Source organism: Nerophis ophidion, linkage group LG05 (assembly GCF_033978795.1).
Source record: "Nerophis ophidion isolate RoL-2023_Sa linkage group LG05, RoL_Noph_v1.0, whole genome shotgun sequence".
In the NCBI taxonomy this organism is placed as follows: domain Eukaryota; kingdom Metazoa; phylum Chordata; class Actinopteri; order Syngnathiformes; family Syngnathidae; genus Nerophis; species Nerophis ophidion.
In genome coordinates, this window is record NC_084615.1 from 60,471,594 (window position 1) to 60,495,345 (window position 23,752).

The window sequence follows — 23,752 nt, forward strand, 5'->3', positions numbered from 1 at the left end:
AGCGTTAAAATAAAGATGTCTTTACCTTCACGCCGTTTCCACTCCATACGCTTTGCACCTCGGGAAAACAAACCAAGACCAAGTCCAAGCCTGACAGAATGTTGCCAGCAGCAAAACGTTTTCCCTGCAAGCGTCTTGGAGTCCATGGAAGAAGGAAATGCAAAACAGAACTAAAATGTCCAAAAAACTAAACATAGCATGACCAAAACAAAACATGAACCATAGGCGTGACAGTAACCTTGTTTACTTAGATCAGATCCTGTTGATGTATTAATAAGTATAATATACTATACCTAAAATGTGTTGACCTTAGAACAATTTTGACCCATCTCAACAACAACCGTATTTATTTCTCATAACGACGACAGGCTTTTCCTCAAAATGGTACCAACTAAATTTTATTTTCCATTTGAACTAATGGGTGTTGTGCATTTTTTCTTTTTCAATTGGTATCTGTTGTTTTCTTGTTTCAATTGGTATGTTTTGTTTTCTTTGAGAAAATCTTGCAAAAATTATTGGAGCATATTCCAAGAACGATGGACATGAAGATAAGGGGATTTATTGCTGAATGTTAAAATGAATACACATTTAAGTTTTTTCACCAAGTGGAAAGAAAAGAAACAGTTTGCTGACTGCTTTAATCCATGCACCCAACTACCAGTACCACTAGGACATGCAGAGGGAGAAGGTCTGGGATGGAAGCAGGACGGAAGAGAAAGGGAGTTGGTTAGAAAAAAAAAAGCAGTTGGGATACACTGATATGACGTGTGGCTTTGTGTGTGTCTATGTATGTGTATAGTTGTGTATGCTGTATGTGTGTGTGTGTACGTTAAGGGAGGGGAGAAAGACGGGCGGGAGTGTTAACAATTCAACTAGCTCTAGAAGCACACTACCCTCACTTGCAGTATTTCCACGTTGCAATTCCCAGTTTGATTACAGTGAGAAGAAGACAAAACTAGGCAGACCTCAGAGTCGTGAAGCCAAATAATGCATTTTTAAATAATTCTAATACGATTCCCCCGAATTGAAGGGGCTTCCTCTTTTTTTAATACGTTTTTGTCTGTCAGCCATGCATCGCCTGTGTGGAAACAATATCAAATGAAGATTATTGAATCTAGAGCCAATGCACTGTATATTATATTCTGACATGATCTCTCTACTATTACTCTGCTGTTCACTAAAATATCGTCATCTGAAGACGCGGCCTTAAATTCATCAATGCTTCTGAAGGTCCCTATGGGGTAAAGAGAGACATGGAGGTGTGGGGACAAGGTGGTGGGAGGGGTAGGACAAGAGACATACAGAGCATCCAGTCAATTTGACCAAGCAACAGAAGTTTACCGATAAAAGTATAGAAATACATAACAAAGATGCAGTAATCTGTGTTACACAAGTGCTTCAAAGTAAATCCAGACATTCCTTAATGCAAAGGATGTTCTTTCCCATAAGAGCGACGGAAGGTGACGACACTTAAGAGCTTCACAAACATTCCAATATGTTGAGTGTGTAACAGTGGTGATCCTGCACAGTCCGGTCCTGCACATGCTGGGCTCTACAAGGTCCAACAATCCCCGCCTATTGAAAACTAATCAACCAGTGCTAGTCAATGAGCTAAAAGCCTGTCAGCACTTAAAGTGGACCTATGATGAATGAAGTCTTGTTTTGACTTATAAATGTTATCACAATGTTAGATACACGTGCCAAAGCATAAGGTTCATGCATGTGGGCGTGAACTTGCACGCAGTTTTGGATGACTCTGAACGGTGTGTTTTGCAGTCTTTTTTTTTTTTAAACAGCGGGCCATTTGTGACATCACAGTTTGACGGACGTACTTATGTGGTCATTCTCAGACCTGCTGCATTCTGAGAATTCATTCTCATATCATGCCCTCCTGTCTGCCTTATGTCTATAGAATGCTAACTAATAATACATTTAGTTTATCAAGTTTATTTATCCATGACATTTTGGCCTCTTCGGAATCAAATTAGCCATTAAACGGGAAATGACGGCGACATTAATTCTTGATTTGAGGAAACACAAGATTAAGTAGTATGAAGTAGTATTTTCATCTAATTTTGGCATGCACACATGAACACCATGTGACAATTAAAATCAGATTTTTTTAAGCAGCGTATGAGAGCCTGCAGGTGCAGATATTGATGTGACAAGTAATTATATCTAAAGGTTAAGAAGTTCCATTCATATCCGTGACTTAAAAAAGAACAGTGCACATTTTAAACATACTTTCAGAGAAGGCGAGGCGTGGACCGTTTCAGTCCCAATCTGGGAACAGTTTACAGACATCTTGCAAAAAACGGGTTATAAATGTGACAGGGGAGCAAAATGTACACAAAAATTACACCAAAGCCTATCTATCCATCCATCCGCTTATTCTCTTACAGCAGGGGTCGGGAACCTTTTTGGCTGAGAGAGCCAAGAAAGCCAAATATTTTAAAACGTATTTCTGTAAGAGCCATATAATATTTTTTTTTACACTGAACACAACTAAACGCGTGCATTTTTAAGTAAGACCAACATTTCTAGAGTATAATAAGTCTCTTATTCTTTGGAATAACATTGTTATTCTGATGCTAACTGTGGAGGGGGCGTGGCCTGCGGGCCTGCAGCGAAGCAGGGTGTGCCAGGACCGGCCTCGAAATCAGCGACAGGTGCGTAGATGGCCCATCTGGGCCTTGTTATCTAATCACCTGTCGCTTTGTTATAAGCAGCAGCCAGGAGGAGAGACGGGGTTGAAACTGGAGCCAAAGCGCAAGCGAGAACGAAAGAAAAAAAGACAATTGCTGGAAAGCAACTGAGAGACTTATTGAAAAATAAAACAATAATGTAACCCTGAAACAGGCTCTCATGTCGGTGCTTGGTGGTCTGAAGAACCCCCAGGAAGGCAAGCCCCACACTAACCAATAATAAATAAATTACTTCTTAACGCAACTTCTTGAACATAAAAAAGCATGAGAATGTTTTATATTTTGAACGTTATTTTTAACAAGTGGAATTATTCATTACTTATCGTGTCAAGCGATGTAAGCTCAGATTTATTCGAGAGCCAGATGCAGTCATCAAAAGAGCCACATCTGGCTCGCGAGCCATAGGTTCCCTACCCCTGTCTTACAGCTTATCCAATTCATATTACCTAGACCAGCGTTTCTTAACTGCAAGCTCCCCCTAGAGGGCCGCCGGAAAATACATGTTTCCCAGCTGCGGTTCCATATGGGCCGCAGCAGTACTCATTTGTAATATACAGTACTTTTCCACCACTTGTGGCAGTAATGACATTCTCAAACGAACAGAACGAGTCTGGAGCTAAAGTCATTGAGAAGTTTCTTAAGTGCAAAAATATGACTTAAGTGATTAAACTTGAATTTTTATTTTAATGACAGTTTAGTTAAAGGCCTACTGAAACCCACTACTACCCGACACGCAGTCTGATAGTTTATATATCAATGAAGAAATATTAACATTGCAACACATGCCAATACGGCCTTTTTAGTTTACTAAATTGTAATTTTAAATTTCCCACGAGTTTCTTGTTGAAATTGTCGCGGAATGGTCACGCGTACGCGTGACGTCACGGACTGTAGGCAAATAGCGCTGCACCAAACACGGCTTAAAGTAGTCTCTGTTCATGGCGTAATTACACAGTATTTTGGACATCTATGTTGCTGAATCTTTCGCAATTTTTTCTTTTAATAATGGAGACTATAAAGAACAAGGCTGTTGGTGGAAAGCGGTGGATTGCAGCTGTCGTTAGTAACTTTTGCAAAACACAGCCGATGTTTCTTTGTTTGTTGTGAAGCTTTAACACAGAGCGGTCAAACGAACATGTTTTCTCTACGTCAACCAGCATGTTTTTGGATGGGGAATTTGTGATATATATTTTACCCGAGAAATTATTGTATTATTCGTTGTCCTCCACCAGCTGTTTAAAAGGCAGCTGTGAGCTTGGCTCTTCGGCTTCTCTCTGAGACACTTCGTGTTCACCGCAGCCATCCGACCTTGAGGTATGTCTTTACAATCTTTAAAATCTCACTAAAACACTATTAAAATAATAAGCAGATAAGGGATCTTCCAGAATTATCCTAGTAAATGTGTCTAATTACATCTGAAATGCTCACACTGCCGCCGCCCAGATCCGTCGCTTTTTTTTCTAGTCCTTCACTATCAATATCCTAATTCAAAAATGTTTCATCCTCGCTCAAATTAATGAGGAAATTGTCGCTTTCTCGGTCCGAATTGGTCTTACTGCTGGTGGATCCCATTATAAACAATGTGAATATGTGTTGAGCCCTGCAACTCGTGACATCACGCACACATACTTCAGGTAAAGGCACGGCTTTTCTATTAGCGACCAAAAGTTGTGAACTTTATCGTCGATGTTCTCTACTAAATCCTTTCAGCAAAAGTATGGCAATATCGCGAAATGATCAAGTATGGCACATAGAATGGACCTGCTATTCCCGTTTAAATAAGAAAATCTCATTTCAGTAGACCTATAAGAAACATTCATTATTCATTTAGGTAATTTATTTTAGCTGAACATAAATACATGCACATTTTTTTTCAGTTATTTATCATTCCCTTCTTGTGTAGTATATTGGGTTAGTTCTTATTTTCAAATCATCCTGACCTAAATCAAAAGTTTATGTGTTAAATAAATAATAATATTTTTGATTAACATAAGGCTTCATATAATTTGACAAGGTTGTAAACTGTAAGTAAGTTAGATGTAATTAATAAATACAAAGAGTAAAATAACTAATTCAGTGTTAATATTTGAGTGGGCCCGAGCTCCTCTGTAGTGGAAACGTTTGGCCCAGAGGTAAAACAATTTAAGAACCCCTGATCGAGACCACAGTGAAGTGCCTTGAATGTAGATTTGAATCATCATAGGTCCCCTTTAAGGTGTCTGGAAGTGAGGTTTACACATTGTGCTGTCTGTCGTGTAGCAACACGAAAACTATGGGCTCCAACCGCAGATTCAACAAATCAACACCGATTGAGAATTATTCAAGTAGTGCTAGTCAATGAGCTAAAAGCTACTTAACTCATAGTCCAGCACAGCTCTTAAGGTGACAGGAAGTGAGGTTTACTGCCGCACATCAGCTGGCATTCGTTACACTATCGCAAAGAAATGAGGAACCCAGAGTGAGCGGGGGGGTGCCCAGCAATCTTTGCTACTCCCCTGCAACAGAAGTGGAAAATATGTCATTTGCAACATGCACGCCAACTTTCCAACCTTTTTGGAAATACAAAAACTGAATCTCCATTCAAAATTCTACAGAAAGCCCAACCCTGACATGTTACGCTTCAGACTAGGTCCAAGGAGAGCGATGGCGATGGGATTCTGGCCAGCGAACTTAGCGGTCGGTGGCTGAGATGACAAGCGCCTTCTGCTCCAGTCTTTTGGCTGTGATGTGATGGGGAAGTCCTGAGACACAGTGCGGCTCTAAGCTGCTGGCATAGGAAATGTGTGGGCTTGGCAGTCCACAAGAGGCCAGAGTCAGGCTGGATTTCAACTGGTGGGTATCGATGGGCGACTCCCTGGGCAATGACTGCTCACGAGGGGAGGGTCAGTGCAATGGAGCTTCTGGTAGCGCAACATACACGGCTTGATGAGATGCACACACACACACACACACACACACGGACTCTAGGCGCTTTCAAACACTCAAAACCAACCCCTGTGATATGGCAGCACCCTGATCACGTACATGAGAATCTGATGCCACGCTCCCATTCGTTATTCCACAAAAAAAAAACTGGTGACTAACAGAGAAGATGAATGGTGCAGGTTCATCCAAAACTACCCAGCGATTGCGTCAGTGACTGAATGTCCCTGTGAGACGAGCGTTTTGCGTGGACCAAAACCATGTAAACAGACACCTTTTACACAGAAGGACTCAATATTGCATGATGACATAATCAGATCACAGTTCAAAAAGAGGAGGATCCCAAATCAGGAAAAAAACCAAAGCAAAAGTAAGGAAAAGGATCGGTCTCTATAAAAATGAGAAGTCTTTATAAGAAAGGCTACAAAACTCAATGGGACCTCCGACTTCAGCATACAGCAAAAGGCACCACAATATTATTCTATTTATCTAACTTGTGAAAAAATTGGCACATATTTTTTCATCTCTCGTACTGCTGTAAATCAAAAAACCTTTACATATAAATATTTCCCCACCCCCGTTATAAAAAAGTCTTTGCTGTTAGCTAGTAGACAATTTTTGCTGAAATGAAAATAAATATTTCATTTGTTTAGAATATCTGTCTGTTATACAAAATAAAAATATTTCTCCTTGGTGCAGGTCTCTAGTCCAGAAGAAGGAAGAGGCGTGTGCGAGGTGGAGTAGTGTGTGTGTCTGTATGTGTGTGTGTATGGTGTGTGTGTGTGTGTGGGGTGGGGCGGCTGCATGGGTGGGTGTGATGGGGCACAGGGGAGGCCAGTCTCAAAGGGGCATGTGGTCGGACTTGAAGCGCTGCGACTGAGAGTTTCGACTCTGCCCGTTGCTTCGAGTCCCCGGCCGACTGAGTCCGCGATGAGTCCGCGTGTCAGCCCCTGACGATGAATGGTAACCCGGCACGCTTAAGGGCAGGTCCATGTTCATGTTCTGCATACTGAGGAAAGGCGTGCTCTCCCCTTGAGCGTCCTCTTCCTCCTCTTCTTCCTCTTCCTCCTCCGACTGGCTAAAACTGTTTGACCTGTAGTCCCGTAGGCCCGCTGACCTCTGAGAGACGTGTCCGTTGACGCGGTTGCGCCGCGGGCGGCGTCGACTCCGGATTGGTTCCCTTGAGGAGGCGTACTCCTGGGTGGTCTCGTAGGCCTCTTCGTCAGCGAGGCGGTAGGGGCTGGATGGGAGACTTCCTGTGCTCTCTGTCAGGTATGGCCGCCGCGGTCGCCGAGGCTGCCTGTACAAGTTCCGATCCTAAAACAGAAACGAGCACAATCATCACACATTTCTTACCCCAGCAAACAGCTGATGATGCCTGATAGTCTAAGTCTTATGTCCTAAGTCTGGGGCGTAAAACTCGCCCTGATTTTGTGGTTCTTTACTTAACACTTCACAGTTTAGGGTACGACCCCCGGAAAAAAAACATAGAATCACCAGTCCAAGGGGATGTTCACTCACTTGTTTGATTAAGTAGAAAATGAAAGTTTGCAATTGACCATTAATCCATCCATTTTCTACCACGTGTACCTTACGGGGTCACGGGGGGTGCTGGAGCCTATCTCAGCTGCATTCGGGCTGAAGGCGGCGTACACCCTGGACTAGAGATGCGCGGTTTGCGGTCTCATCCGCGGAGTCCGTGGATAAACCGCAGGTCGGGCGGGTGACATGACGAAAAAATGAATTTTAATTAGATTCGGGCGGGTGGCGGTTGAACCATCCGGAAATATTTGATATACATGGTTCTGGGATTGGAATCCTTTACCATTAAAAGAGCCATTTAAGACCTGTGTCACAAAGCGAAGAAGACAATTGGAGACACTAATATTCTCTAGAAGGACTGCCGGCAGTCACCCAGATAATAAGTATTAGGGCGTGCTATGAAGCCATTGGCTTTGTCGCCTTCAACAACATGTTCGAAACGTTTGTCAGTCCAGCATCATGTTGTGTGTGGCTTCCGCAGCAACACCCACATGACTGCAAGGCATACTGGGTGACACAGAGTACACTAATGGTTGTGATATAAACAATTTTAACACTCTTAGTAATATGCGCCACACTGTGAAGCCACACCAAACAAGATTGACAAACACATTTCGGGAGAACATCCTCACAGTAACACAACATAAACGCAACACAACAAATACCCAGACTCCTTTGTATCCATGACACTTCCTGACTATTTTCTATCCGACCTCTGATGTATTTCAGCAGGCGGGTGGCGGGCGGTTGCGGTTCTGATAAAATGTTGGTTCGGGTGGTAGGCGGGTGGATGACGACTTTGGTGATGCGGTTGCGGATGATATAATTGCCTATCCGCACATCTCTACCCTGGACAAGTTGCCAATTGTGGTAAACAGGAACAGTTTAATTTTGAGATCAAGCAGAGTGAAAAAAATATAACTCACTCAATTCTGAAGATTCATAAAACCTTGACAAACGAGTGACAAACAGTACTCTTCATCAATTTTGTTCTAATTATTTCTCATTGGTGTTGTCAGATCGGTTTTGCAGGTTGGAGTCTTGTCATGGACCATTTTCTTTAAATTTCACCACATTGTTTCAATTGAATTTGCAGGCAATGACATTGTTCTTATGTATCTTTTTTCAAGGAAAGTTTTTACAGTTTTTGTTCTATGGCAAGATGAAAAATCTTGAAAAATGTTGTCGTCATCCCCAAACATCCTTTTCATTGATGGAATAGGAAAATTGTCCAAAATGTAAACTTGTGCTTTTGACAAAGCTGTAAGGACAGCCATCTCCCCGGTGCCATCACCTGACATGCAGCCATATCCCATCAATGATTGTGGACATGTGCATGTTTTCTTCAGGCAGTCGTCTTCATAAATCCCATTGGAACGGCTCCAAACAAGAGTTCCAGCCTCATCATCATGTCCAACGCAGAGCCACGATTCATCACTTAAATATGACTTTAATCCAGTCATCAATAGTCCACGATTGATTTTCCTTAGCCCATTGTGCCCTCGTTTTTTTTGTTGTTGTTGTTGAAATGTTTCTTTTGGCTTTTCTGTATTTAAATGTCATTTCCTTTAGGCAGTTTTTTAGAGTTCGGTCACAGACGGTGACTCTACTTTCCGCCCATGTGTACTTTATATGTTTTTATGTGGGTAATTTCAAGGCATATCGCTTTTCCTTTTCTGTCTTGACGCATTGATGTTTTTCTTGGTCTATCAGTATGCTTGCCTTGTAGAACCTTTCCATGTTCTTCGTACTTGGTCTACATTTTAGGCACAGGTAAACAATCAACATATTTTGCAACGTGGCGTGATTGAAAAAGTTTGATAATGTTCTCCTTTGCTTCACTTTCGTGCTGGAGCCATGATCCATGTCAATCCACTTTGTGCCACAGCTCTCCAAAGTTTGTAAACTTGTTTTTTAACTGCAAACTAATGAACATATTTAATGTGATGGAAATGTTAGCTTTGGAAATGAACATTCAGGGTGATTCCATAATTGTTGCTTAAAATTAGATTATTCCATATTTTTTTGATCTAGCTCTTGCTGCTTTGTCACTTGTTAAAAGTAAGTCCATACCTCAAATACTGCAAGCTGTTATAAAAGTCAGATGTGGTGCAACAAAGTACAGTGGAATTTTCCAATGTTCAAACTAACCATGTCAAACCATGTTTCTATGTATGAACGCTTTATTTAGTCATGCCTGCAAGACAAAACGCAGGGAGCAAGACTGTAGTGCAGGCGTGGCCCTCCACTCACCTTCAGGAGACTTCCTTGTCACGTCTCTCATGTCTGTTATCTGTTTTTTTTCTACAAAATTAAACAACTGAGTGAACATCCGCAAAGTCTGTTGCTTCCATAATTTTGAACCACGGGTTGTAATTGCGGCCCACGCACACTGGGTAGCAAAAGGTAAAAATATTAAGGTAATCTTGAATCCCATTGTACTATAGCGATGTAAACACAAAATTTACAGCACAACAAGAACCCATTGGGCAACACAAATAGCAACTTCCTATAAACAAGCAGTACTGTATTTGACACTTAATAGTGTCAAAATATACAATTTTACATTTATAATGACTTCCGCCATCCTTGTCACTGCCATTGTGTCCTTGGGCAAGACACTTTACCCACCTGCTCCCAGTGCCACCCACACTGGTTTAAATATAAAAATTAGATATTGGGTTTCACTATGTAAAGCGCTTTGAGTCACTAGAGAAAAAGTGCTATATAAATATAATTCACTTCACTTCACTTGAAGGACTATCATAACGCAGGGTCCCGATAGCTACTGGTGGAAGGAGTTAACGAACCTAGTCTTGTGATTCTGACTCACCCTGACTCTGCGTCCACTGGACCCCTAGTGAATTGAGTCGGAGAACCCTACCCCCAGTACAGTGTTACCTCTATCTTTGTAGGCCGCACTTTTCATACAATTTGGTTTTGGATTAACATTTTCACCAAAAATACTGCATACCCTAGTTTTCATAACAAACTAACAAACTGGTCTTAGTGTTACAGCATTAAAATTGAGTGCCAAAACAAAGAATCCCATGCATTGGCGACTCTGTCTGTTCATTTTGTATTGAGTATGAATTTATAAATATGCCACCATGGGGCCAAAAAAAGTTGCAAGTGCTTGCAATTTGATAAAGAAGGTTGGGAAAAATGCTGAATTACAGAAAGAACGTGTAGCAAAACACATGTCTTGCCCCTCCACTTCTACCTCTCTGCCCATCAACTTGCTGTCATCGGTAAAGGTAAAAGTGCTTTTATTTATTCAATTATTCATTTCATTAGTAATTTATATGTATGCCATGTTGTTTTTGCCTGTATGAATATAATAATTTTCTACAAAAAGATTTTGTGTTAATATGTTTGGGTTAAGTAGGTTATTTCTTATGTGAACATGTATTTTAAATACTGCTGTACTGTGACACTGGTGCAAACAGGGATACATTATACAGTGGTTGCCTGCCTATTTGTGAAACTACATTAGTGGCCCTGTACTGTATATTTAGATAATATTTTTTTCTTACCATATCACTGCTCATTTTTATCTTTAAAAAATAAGCCATTTTCTTTTCAACACAAAACCCACAGCAATCAACTAAGTTGGTAATAATTTATAAAAACATGGTAATAAAGCATGACACATATGGAATAATAATACAGCCTACATGTACATATTGACGTGACATATTGTAGGTGCAGGATGGGTACCGCAGCACTTGCTATTAACAGTTAACAAGTTCACTATCCATCCATCCATTTTCTACCGCTTATTCCCTTTGGGGTCACGGGGGGCGCTTGTGCCTATCTCAGCTACAATCGGGCGGAAGGCGGCGTACACCCCGGACAAGTCGCCAACTCATCGCAGGGCCAACACGGATAGACAGACAACATTCACACTCACATTCACACACTAGGGACCATTTAGTGTTGCCAATCAACCTATCCCCAGGTGCATGTCTTTGGAGGTGGGAGGAAGCCGGCGTACCCGGAGGGAAACCACGCATTCATGGGGAGGACATGCAAACTCCACACAGAAAGATCCCGAGCCCGGGATTGCACCCCAGACTACTCAGGACCTTCGTATTGTGACGCAGACGCACAAACACCTCTTCCACCGTGAAGCCCAAATTATCCTAAATCATCACAACAGATAAGCAGTGTGGATTGTTTGGATGCGGCCTGGGGGAACACCTGCGCCTGGTGTGTCAAACGTACACCCCGAGGGCTGGTTTAGGCCCCCAAACAGGTTTTTTTCTGGCCCGTGGGATGCATTTGCTAAGTATAATAATCAACCTGAAATATAGTCATTATTGTCACCGATGTCCCACTGGGTGTGAGTTTTCCTTGCCCGAGGATGTCGTAGTGGTTTGTGCAGCCCTTTGAGACACTAGTGATTTAGGGCTATATAAGTAAACATTGATTGATTGATTGATTGAAATGTTTTAACAAAAGAAACAGCTGTTCTAATTGTGTCCACTGGATGTCGCAATAGCAATTATTTGTATCTTTGTAGGTGATGCTACATAAGTACAAAATAAACCACATGATGTTAAGTACATCAGTTGAGGAAAATCATAAATTTACATAAATAACATACTGTAATTGAATTTTGGTGTAATTTTTTTATCTTGATAGATTGAAAATGAACACCAATGAGTTGACTTATGAACAATATCACATAATTTATTCAGACAATATAAATAATACCAAATAAAGAGAATACTATTCACCAGTACGTGTAAGTGTAAAAATAATTTAAAAAAAATAAAAAAACATTATGATTTGTATAATTTCAGAGTGTGCTTGTTCTATTTTTAAACAAAGAAAACGATCTGAAGTTGTCTTTAGTTTTAAGTTATCGTGCTGTGATTTTACCAGTCCGGCGCACTTGGGAGTAGATTTTTCTGCATGTGACCCCCAATCTAAAATGAGTTTGACACCCCTGGCATACGTCATCTCTGACTGCTAGCCAGGACGACCCATTGGCGACCCATGATATGTAGGCGCTGTTGCCACAGTAATCTTTATTCTGTAGATCACTTTTTGTTGTCAATTATTAGTGACTGTACGGCTATTGAAGATTTGTTCGGTATGATTTTTTGTTTTTTCCAAACCAACTGTAAGTCGACCATTGTGTTCAACTGTTGCAAACAACACCACTCTGTAACGTGTAAGAACAATGTTTGTTTACATACATCAGGGCATCGTAGCAGCGGCTGGTCATCATCTCTGTGGTAGGCTGCGGCGGCAGGCGGTAATGAGAGGGCATGGCATGTGTTGGGTGAGGTGATGTGGAAGGTGGGAACCTGGGGTGGCAGCGGAGGGTAGTGGAACTCCACCGGAGACAAACGCGCGGGTGTGGTCAGTGCTGACACATACCTGCAAGAGGGAAACACATAGTCACAGTGTCAACTTTTTATTTATTTATTTATAAGTTCTCCTATCTCAAAGAAAACACTGGTTTGCTGTGTTCTTAAAGGCATCTTAGCTTTAGTGATCCAGTCTAGTTTGTTTGCTATGTTAACAAACTTTGCATTTTTAGTTTCACTATATCTTAAATGGAAAGTTCAAATAACAACTCGATGAGGCAATTCCTGAAGGAATTGTGTGTAAATGCTCCAATGCTGAAGTTGAACTGAAATCCAGGAATTTCTTTTAGAATTGTTGAAGTAAAGCATGGAATTCCTGAACAGGCTGAATATTTTGAAGTTGGAAGAGTTTAAATCAGATGAACAATTTGGAAATTGTGGAACTTTGAAGAATTTCCCATTGGTTTAAAGGGAATTTCCCAAATATTTGGGAATTTTGGGAAAAGCGGGATTTTTTTTTTTAATTGGTAAAAAAAAATAAAACAAATTAAATGGTTTGTATGAGTTGAAATGGTCGGTGTTGAAATTTTCAAATCGGTCGAGAAATGTTGAGGGAGTAATATGCTGAATTGAGAAATGGTGTTACGAAATTCTTTAAAAACCGGGATATTTTTCAGATCGACAAGACTATTTTGTTTTTTGTCCTAATTAAGAGGAATGTTTAGACGGAGGAACGGTCGAAGTGGGTTGGAAATTGTGGGAGGAGTAGTCGCCAGAAAAAAGGGTGGAAATAGGGCTTTGGAAAACCAGGAATTCTGGAAAATCTTGGAATTTTTGTTAAACTTAGAAAAAGGGTAGTTTGAATTTCAGAATGGTGGAATGTGTTGAAGGTGGAATGGTTTGAATTGGTTAAAACATTTGGAAATTATGAAAGTTTGAAAAATGGCCAATTCATTTTGAATGGGAAAAATGTCCCTAAAACCTGGAATTCTGGGAAATCTGGGAATTTTCCGAATTTTCTAAGGGAAAGCCTGCGATTCCTCGAACAGGCTGAACAGTTTGAAGTTGGAACGGTTTGAATCGGATGAAAAATGTGGAAGGTAGAGTGCGCCAAAATCTGGAGAAGAAGAAGTTGTTGAATATTAATACAAAATAGATTAATTGTGGTGTAGAAAACCATTAAAACCAATAAAAAATGTCCAAATTTACCAATATTACAAAGAAGGCCGTTTAGTTGCATTTAATCTCTTTTGCGCAGTACACAATTTTTACCACTAGATGTCACCAAAGACTGATTGTGCCTGTGTGACCAAGTCATTGGAGCACAAACTTAAAGAGACAGTACTAAATGATTGTTGTATTTTACCCTCAGTCTCCCTCTGCCATCTTGGAGTGCATCTAATGTTTTAGTTCCAGGGGTAAATAGATACGTGCAGTATAGGTTGATAAGCAACACTAAATTGGCCCTAGTGTGTGAATGTAAGTGTGAATGTTGTCTGTCTGCCTGTGTTGGCCCTGTGATGAGAGGCGACTTGTCCAGGGTATAACCCACCTTCTTCTGCCCGAATGCAGCTGAGATAGGCACAAGCGCCCCCCGTGACCCCAAAGGGAATAAGCGGTAGAAAATGGATGGATGGATAGTGAACTTGTTAACTGTTAATAGCAAGTGCTGCGGTACCCATCCTGCACCTACAATATGTCACGTCAATATGTACATGTAGGCTGTATTATTATTCCATATGTGTCATGCTTTATACAAATTAGATTACATTTTAATTAAATATGTTTTGATTTAATAAATTGATTATTAGTAATGTAATTAAATATTTTTTTTTAAATTGTAATTATGTTTTTTCATAAATATACAATTATATGCTTTAAACAAGTGTGATCAGAACAAAAAAATCCAAGCCAATAAAAGCTCAAAATGAGAACAAATTTTGTTTATAATGTCGTAAATGACAAAATAATACTAAATTAAGCAAAGATTAAAAAAAAAAAAAACAAGTCTGCAAATTGTCAAACCACTGCACAAAACTTTACCATTGGCACTGACATCTCTAGAAGTTGGAGTTGGGTTTTCTAATAATACAAATAGGGTATTCTGTGGTCTCCACATTGACAGACAAAAACTTTGATACCTGTCACTGTGAGGTGAATCTCTTAGTGAGTCGTAGGAATCCCCGTACTGCATGCCTGGACTGGATATCTCTGTACAGCCCCAGTGGGCCGCCCTCCTTGCCATACAAGCTGGACTGCTGCATTTACTGGTTCCAACAGAGCTGGACAGCCCACCTGACTGGCAGTCAGAATTCATACTGTCTGTTCTCTCCATGCTCCACGTCTGCTCCTCATGTCTGCAGATGTCAGAGCAGAACTAGTTTAAAAAGGTTACAGCAGCGTCAGGGAGAAAGGGGACCATGAGATAGAGGAACAGTAAAGGAGGAAAAAGACTTGATGTTAAAGGGGAACATTATCACCAGACCTGTGTAAGCGTCAACATATACCTTGATGGTGCAGAAAAAAGACCATATATTTTTTAAATTGAATTAAACGCCTTTCTGTTTATCGCTCTGGAGGCGATGACGTCAGAAAGTGACGTCGCCGACGTAATACAGCCGCCATTTTCATTTTCAACACATTGTAAACATTTGGTCTCAGCTCTGTTATTTTCCGTTTTGTCGACTATTTTTTGGAACCTTGGAGACATCATGCCTCGTTGGTGTGTTGTCCTAGGGTGTAACAACACTAACAGGCAGGGATTCAAGTTGCACCACTGGCCCGAAGATGCGAAAGTGTCTCCTGCCAGACCCCCATTGAATGTGCTGGAGTGTCTCCACATTTTACCGACGATGACAGACATGACACAGAGATGTATGGATAACCTGCAGATGCATTTGCAACGATAAAGTCAAAGAAATCACAAAGGTGAGTTTTGTTGATGTTGACTTATGTGCTAATCAGACATATTTGGTCGCAGCGTGACTGCCAGCTAATCGATGCTAACATGCTATGCTAATCAATGCTAACATGCTATTTACCGGCGGTACTAAAGCAGACATGGCACAGAGATGTATGGATAACCTGTAGATGCATCTGCAACTATATTACGTTTCCTTCCACCCACATTTAATGCGGAAAAAAAACACTTACCAATCGACAGATTTAAGTTGCTCCAGTGTCACAAGATGCGAAAGTCCTGATCGTTTGGTCCGCACATTTTACTGGCGATGCTAACGCAGCTATTCGGCCATGCTATGGCTATGAACAGCGTCAATAGCTATTCGCTCAATAGCTTCAGTTTCTTATTCAATTCTTTCATACTCCAACCATCCGTTTCAACACATGCGTATTCTGTTGAATCGCTTAAGCCGCTGAAATCAGAGTCTGAATCCAAGCCAATGTCGCTATATCTTGCTGTGGTATTCGCAATTGTTTGTTTACATTGGCAGCACTGTATGACGTCACAGGGAAATGGATAGTCGCATCGCAAATAGCGAAAATCAAGCACTTTAAAGCTTTTTTTAGGGACATTCAGAGACCGGTAAAATTTTGAAAAAAACTTCAAAAAATACAACAAGCCACTGGGAACTGATTTTTATTGTTTTTAACCCTTTTGAAATTGTGATAATGTTCCCCTTTAAGAGAGTAGAGATACAGTATTTGCTCATACTGAAAAACATGTGTTGTATATAGGTATATGTTTTTTGGCTCCCATGAGTTTACAAATATAAATCACCAACAACTGATGTTCGTATTAAAATCTAAACTATAATCATGAAGAGATCATTCATTTTCTATACATGATTGTTTTTGGGATGTGGGAGTGAGGTGGAGAAAACACACACTCATACACACAGGGAGAGATATATAAACTTCACACAGATATGCTCAAACCGAACTGGACCTACAATCGACTGATTTTAGGAACAACGTGCTGACCACTCAGCATGTGTTTCCCAGCCTTAATTGAGCTAAGGCACACATCGTACATTTGAAAAATCTTACGCTACACCACAAAGGGTGCCATGGCTTGTTCAGTATGTATGAATGGCAACAGGACGATACGTAGGTTAATTATGGTCTATCTGCGTTCTCGTAGAAGAGTGTTTTATTGTTCTGCCCATCACTATATGTCATTACATTACTTGTAATAAAAATAATTATTTTCAGTCCAAATAAGTGAAATGTAATAATCTACTGCTCTCTCACAATAGACTTATGTTGCCACACAGTGGTTGTAAATTACTGCACTCAGCCACAAATATGATTTGCTTGACCAGCATCATCTGGCCCGCGGGCCTTAGTTGGGCAACCCTGGTTTAACAGAACATATATTTTTTTTTTGAATGTCTATATTTTTCATAACTGCTAATTATAGTAAATAAAAATAGTTTGTTGGTCTGAAGAATTTGTCTGGTGTTTACACCTATCATGCACATAAACAAAAGCTTTTAAACATCCAATGATAGCCAACATTAGCTAGCCAAAATGATATAATTATGGTATAGTTATGGTAATGACGCAAGGGCATGGTTACGTTTATGTAAGACAAGAAAACATAAGTATTTTCTTGTTAGTTTTTTTATGCATTTTTATCCATATGGCAAATACAAGTCAGCTAACAATTAAGCTATTCTAATACGCCTATAAAGCCGTCAATAAAACCTCCAAAACCCACCAAAAATACATCATTTACATCTTGTGACCTGAATTCTAACCAAATATTAGCAATATTGCTATTATATTTGCTAATGGCGAGGAGCTACTTTTAGTGGCGCAATAAACACAGAGGTAATCAAACTGACATCTCTTTAAAGGAAACATATGATCAAAATCATCTGCATTCAAACCACTTCTTTGTGGTCTGGATGATATATATTACAAACCCCGTTTCCATATGAGTTGGGAAATTGTGTTAGATGTAAATATAAACGGAATACAATGATTTGCAAATCCTTTTTAACCCATATTCAATTGAATGCACTACAAAGACAAGATATTTGATGTTCAAACTCATAAATTTTTATTTTTTTGCAAATAATAATTAACTTAGAATTTCAGGGCTGCAACACGTACCAATGTAGTTTGGAAAGGACATGTTCACCACTGTGTTACATCACCTTTTCTTTTAAAAACACTCAATAAAGGTTTGGGAACTGAGGAAACTAATTGTTGAAATTTTGAAAGTGGAATTCTTTCCCATTTTTGTTTTATGTAGAGCTTCAGTCGTTCAACAGTCTGGGGTCTCCGCTGTCGTATTTTACGCTTCATAATGCGCCACACATTTTCGATGGGAGAAGGGCCTGGACTGCAGGCGGGCCAGGAAAGTACCCGCACTCTTTTTTTACAAAGCCACATTGTTGTAACACTTGTCTTGCTGAAATAAGCAGAGGCGTCCATGATAACGTTGCTTGGATGACAACATATGTTGCTCCAAAACCTGTATGGACCATTCAGCATTAATGGTGCCTTCACAAATGAGTAAGTTACCCATGCCTTGGGCATTAGTACACCCCATACCATCACAAATGCTGGCTTTTGAATTTGGCGCCTTTAACAATTTGAAAGGTTATTTTCCTCTTTGTTCTGGAGGACACCACATCCTCTGTTTCCAAATATAATCTGAAATGTGGACTCGTCAGACCACAGAACACCTTTCCAGTTTGCATCAGTCTATATTAGGTGAGCTGGGGCCCAGCCAATCCGGCGGCGTTTCAGGATATTGTTGATAAATGGGTTTGGCTTTGCATAGTAGAGTTTTAACTTGCACTTACAGATGTAGCGACCAACAGGAGTTACTGACAGTGGTTTTATGAAGTGTTCCTGAGCCCATATGATGATATCCTTTACACACTAATGTCGTTTTTTGATGTAGTACCGCCTGAGGGATCAAAAGTCCGTAATATCATCGCTTACGTGCAGTGATTTCTCCAGTGAAGTGAAGTGAATTATATTTATATAGCGCTTTTCTCTAGTGACTCAAAGCGCTTTATATAGTGAAACCCAATATCTAAGTTACATTTAAACCAGTGTGGGTGGCACTGGGAGCAGGTGGGTAAAGTGTCTTGCCCAAAGACACAACGGCAGTGACTAGGATGGCGAAAGCGGGAATCGAACCTGCAACCCTCAAGTTGCTGGGACGGCCACTCTACCAACCGAGCTATACCGGTTGAACTTTTTGATGATTTTACGGACCGTAATTGGTAAAATCCCTAAATTCCTTGCAATAGCTCGTTGAAAAATGTTGTTCTAAAACTGTTCAACAATTTGCTTACAAAATGGTGACGCTCACCCCATCCTTGATTGTGAATTACTTAGCATTTCATTGAAGCTGCTTTTATACCCAATCATGGCACCCAACTGTTCCCAATTAGCCTGCACACTTGTGGGATGTTCCATATAAGTGTTTGATGAGCATTCCTCAACTTTATCAGAATGTATTGCCACCTTTCCCAACTTCTTTGTCACGTGTTGCTGGCAACACGTGACACGTGTTAATGATTATTTGCAACAACAAAAAAATGTTTATCGGTTTGAACATCAAATATGTTGTCTTTGTAGCATATTCTACTGATTATGGGTTGAAAATGATTTCCATCCATCCATCCATCATCTTCCGCTTATCCGATTTGCAATGATTTGCAAATCATTGTATTTTGTTTATAGTTACATCTAACACAATTTCCCAACTCATATGGAAACGGGGTTTGTAGATATGCTTTGGCATACATTTTGTATAAATGTTGCTCCACAGTCACTTTCATAACGTGTTTTTTGAGTCTGCCTGCAATACATTTGTGGAGACATTGTCCGATAGCAAATTAAATCATTCTTCACTCTCTGTAAGAATATCAGATTTTTATATTTTGAAAATGTACATTGTTTAAGTTTATGTTTTGATGCTATGTTTTCAGTTCCTCCCTCTCTGGCTCTTAGATTATATTAATGTCAAAATAAAAATATTCAACTTGCATTGATGTCGCAATGTAGCCAGGGGCAAAACCCCGCAAAACAGAGGCACTCAAAACTGTGTTCAAGCTCACGCAAAAATGCATGAACTTTATGATACGATGCTTTGGCAAAGTTTAACACAACATTGTAACAAGTTTTTATAATATGTATTATTTATTACTCATTATCACTTTTTTATTGCATTTTATTTTTATTGATGTAAGTAAAACTGTTGCCGCTGAAGTGGCAGCAGGTTGCAGCACCTCTGTGCTCTAATGTCATTCTTTATGTTAGTTAATGTAAGGTGTTTTATGGATTTTTTCAAACGACTCCGACCACATTATTTCCATTTTAAGATGGATAGAAATCTTATCCTATCCTATGCGTCAGAAAAAAATAAATTTAGCATAGGTCCCCACTTTAACCTCATAATATTGCAAGACCTTTACAGGAGTTACATCTTATCAAACACAATTATTGTTCACTGTGTTCCACAAAACATCTGTAGACGTGTGGCACGGGGAAAAATTAAATGGTTTATGTAGATCCAGGTCCACTATATTACTGATAACATGAATGTTAATGTAAATATATTTATTGCTTGAAGGCCTACTGAAAACCACTACTACCCACCACGCAGTCTGATAGTTTATACATCAATGATGAAATATTAACATTGCAACACATGCCAATACGGCCTTTTTAGTTTACTAAATTGCAATTTTAAATTTCCCGGGAGTTTAGTCTTGAAAACGTCGTGTAATGATGACGTGTTCGCGTGACGTCAAGGGTTTTTAGGAAGTATGAGCGCTGCGCACACACAGCTAAATGTCGTCTGCTTTAACGGCATAATTACACAGTATTTTGGAGATCTGTGTTGCTGAATCCTTTGCAATTTGTTCAATTAATATTGGAGAAGTCAAAGTAGAAAGATGGAGTTGGGAAGCTTTAGCCTTTAGCCACACAAACACACGGTGATTCCTTGTTTAAAATTCCTGGAGGTGAAACTTTACTATGGATCAGAGCGCGGTCAAGCAAACATGAATCACGAAGGAATACCGACCAAATGTCAACCAGCAGGTTTCGGTGGGAAAATTGTGGTCAAAAAGTCGCTTCTTACCGGAGAAAAGCTGAGCTTGTGCCGTCCATAGCTCCCCTGAGACGTTGGCGTCAAGACACCCGTGGAGACACCCCTCCGACAATCAGGTAATATTAAACTCACTAAAACACTAGCAACACAATAGAAAGATAAGGGATTTCCCAGAATTATCCTAGTTAATGTGTTTAAAAACATCGGAATCTGTCCCAATGCAATCGCGTTTTTTTTTTTGTTTGTTTTTTCTAGTCCGTCGGTATCAATATCCTCAAACACGAATCTTTCATCCTCGATCAAATTAATGGGGAAATTGTCGTTTTCTCAGTCCGAATAGCACTTTTTGTTGGAGGCTCCCATTAAAATTAATGTGAATATGTGAGGAGCACCCACACTTGTGACATCATCGTCTGCGACTTCCGGTAGAGGCAGGGCTTTTCTCTTAATACCGAAAGTTGCGAACTTTATCGTGGATGTTCTCTACTAAATCCTGACAGCAAAAATATGGCAATATCGCGAAATGATCAAGTATGACACATAGAATGGACCTGCTATCCCCGTTTAAATAAGAAAATCTCATTTCAGTAGGCCTTTAATATAGAGCACAAACTGCACAAGCTACATATAGACCTTGACATACAGTATATGGCAAAGGCCTGTAGATCAGTTGTCTTTCTTCTTTCAGAAGGTCCATTAATGTTTGGCCATCATTCAACTCTTGTCTGTTCTGTTGCTGAGTATGTAAGTAATGCACTGTGACCAACATTGATGATGATTGGCCATGAGCTCAAAATGTTGTCTGGTACACTTCCGCCAATCGTGTCGTCTGTCCAATATTGCACACTAACAACGGCCGACATCGTAATAATATTATCCAACTCTAAAATGGCAAAAGGGCAAAAAAACAACAGTGTGTTTGAAAGCTACCTTGATGCATGCGAGGCAGTGGTAGAGTGATGCGAGCGAGTAGACATTCGGCTGCCTGCGTAGTTGCCGGCACCTTCAGCTCCATGGCTGATGACACACTCTGTGGTAGGGACACTCTTGGAGATGTACTAAAAAAAACAAACGTTAAACACATTTTACAATAGGTTTGCAAATCCATCCATCCATCCATCCAGGGGGGGGTGTTAGCATTTCCAAGTTAGCATTCACAAGCCTGATATGGCCTGTGGGTAGAAACTGTTTCTCAGTCTCGTAGTCCTGGATTTCAGGCTCCTGTATCGTCTGCCTGATGGTAGGAGGCTAAAGAGACTGTGCTGGGGGTGTGTACTGTCCTTTATGATGTTGTGTGCTCTTCTGGTGGCCCTGGTAGAGTACATGTCCTGTAGTGAGGGGAAGGGGGCTCCTGATATGTCCTGAGCAGTTTTAATCACTCGCTGAAGTGCCTTCCTGTCCTTAGCAGTGCAGTTTCCATACCAGACCGTGATTGAGCTGGTAAGGACACTCTCAACCGTGCTTTTATATAAGTTGCTGAGAATTTTGGGTGGCATACCAAATGTTCTCAGCCTTCTTAGGAAGTACAGTCGCTGCTGGGCTTTTTTTATTGTTTGTTGGGTGTTGTGATCCCAGGTGAGGTCCTCGCTGATGTGGGTCCCGAGGAATTTAAAGGTTTTCACCCTGTCCACCTTTGTCCCCCCCTATGTACAAAGGTGTGTACGGTGCACTCTTTCTCCGTGGATCAATAATAATTTCCTTGGTCTTGTCTGTGTTCAAGGAGATTATTATCCTGACACCAGGCCACCAGTTCTGCTACCTCCCTTCTGTGCGCTCCCTCAGCTCCCCTAGTGATCAGTCCAACGACCGTAGTATCATCTGCAAACTTGATGATACTGGTGTTGTTCTGGGAGGCCACACAGTCGTGTGTGAAGAGGGTCTTCAGTAGGGGGCTCAGCACGCAGCCTTGGGGGGTCCCTATGCTTAGAACCTTTGTGCCTATCCATCCATCCATCCATCTGTCTTCTATATAGTCAAAATCCATCAACTATGTTATATATTAAGGAGTGTATGCATACGTGAGTTCTGTCAAGAAAATGTCTTAACAATAGACTTAGAGAGACTAATCCAAGCATGTGTCTCTAGCAGGCTTGCCTACTGTAATCGTCCTTCTCACAGGGTTCTCTGAAGGAGCTGCAAAGCAGCTGTAGTACATCTAGAATTCTGCTGCTCGAGTCCTGACTAGAAAGAAAATATCTAACGATATTAATCAACTTCTAAAGTTGCTGCATTGTCTTCGTGTCGCTAAGACACGTCTTTAAAATACCTCTGCTTGTGTACATTTCTTTTCATGGACTGGTGCCATAGTACATCTCTTGACATTTTAAAACCATAAGAACCATCTTGTGCTCCGAGACTTCCTGGTGCCTAGAGTCAGGACTAAACAGGGTAAGGATATGTTTCAGTTTCATGCTTTTATAATCTCGAACAGTCTTCCAAAGGCTTTGACTTCAACTCAACCTCAACTTTGGCAATGTTCAGATCCAGGCTGAAAACACTTTAATATAACTGTGTATATGACAACTGAAAGTGTTTTATATACACTCTTTGATTTTAATTCAATAAATTCATGATTATATTTACGATGTTTTTGTTTTATATTTGTGATCTTACTTTCCTTTTATACAGTGTATGCATCTGCAAAGCACTTTGAATTGCCTTCCATACAAATCGTACTCAATAAACAAACGTGCCTCGCCTTACAGTGTTTCCATTTACAGGCAGCAAAAACAATAACTTTTTAAACACTCAGTTCTTTTCAGTCAACATTACACTCAATGTTTAATAGTAAAGTCATATTAATTGCACAAAAAACATATTAACATATGAAATAAGTAAATACATTTGTGCATTAGAGATAATGGGAATGTGTTGCATGTTACTGTCCAAACTGTAGTTATATATTTGGGCTTGATTCCTATTTTGCATAATATAAGACGTCTTAATATGCTCCCCTCACCTCCCAGGGGGTGATCAACGGTGATGGGTCAAATGCAGAGAATAATTTCGCCACACCAAGAGTGTGTGTAACAATCATTGGTACTTTAACTTTAACTTTTAATATTCGAATACTTAATGCTGTGTGAAGTTGAATCTTGACCCTTTTTTACATTCAATATGTTTAGTTCATTGTGTTGCACTAAAACAAGCTTATTTTGCAAGTTTGTGTGACCTCAACATGTCTTCAATGGAAGTTAATTTTTTCTACCAGACTCAGC

The 23,752-nt window shown here is 40.2% G+C and overlaps 1 protein-coding gene across 2 annotated transcripts in view; it reads right to left on the minus strand.

Annotated features, from left to right (window-relative positions):
• Positions 1–5,902: 5,902 nt before the first annotated feature.
• Positions 5,903–23,752, minus strand: part of nrg2b (neuregulin 2b) — a 134,416-nt gene continuing 116,566 nt past the window's right edge. For both annotated transcript variants that reach the window (XM_061901660.1, XM_061901661.1), the window contains 4 exons: positions 21,465–21,592; positions 14,632–14,847; positions 12,377–12,560; positions 5,903–6,944 (listed from right to left, as the gene is read on the minus strand). In XM_061901660.1, the coding sequence (XP_061757644.1) occupies positions 6,468–6,944; positions 12,377–12,560; positions 14,632–14,847; positions 21,465–21,592 (1,005 nt within the window). In that variant the 3' untranslated portion in view covers positions 5,903–6,467. The remainder of the gene's footprint in view (positions 6,945–12,376; positions 12,561–14,631; positions 14,848–21,464; positions 21,593–23,752) is intronic.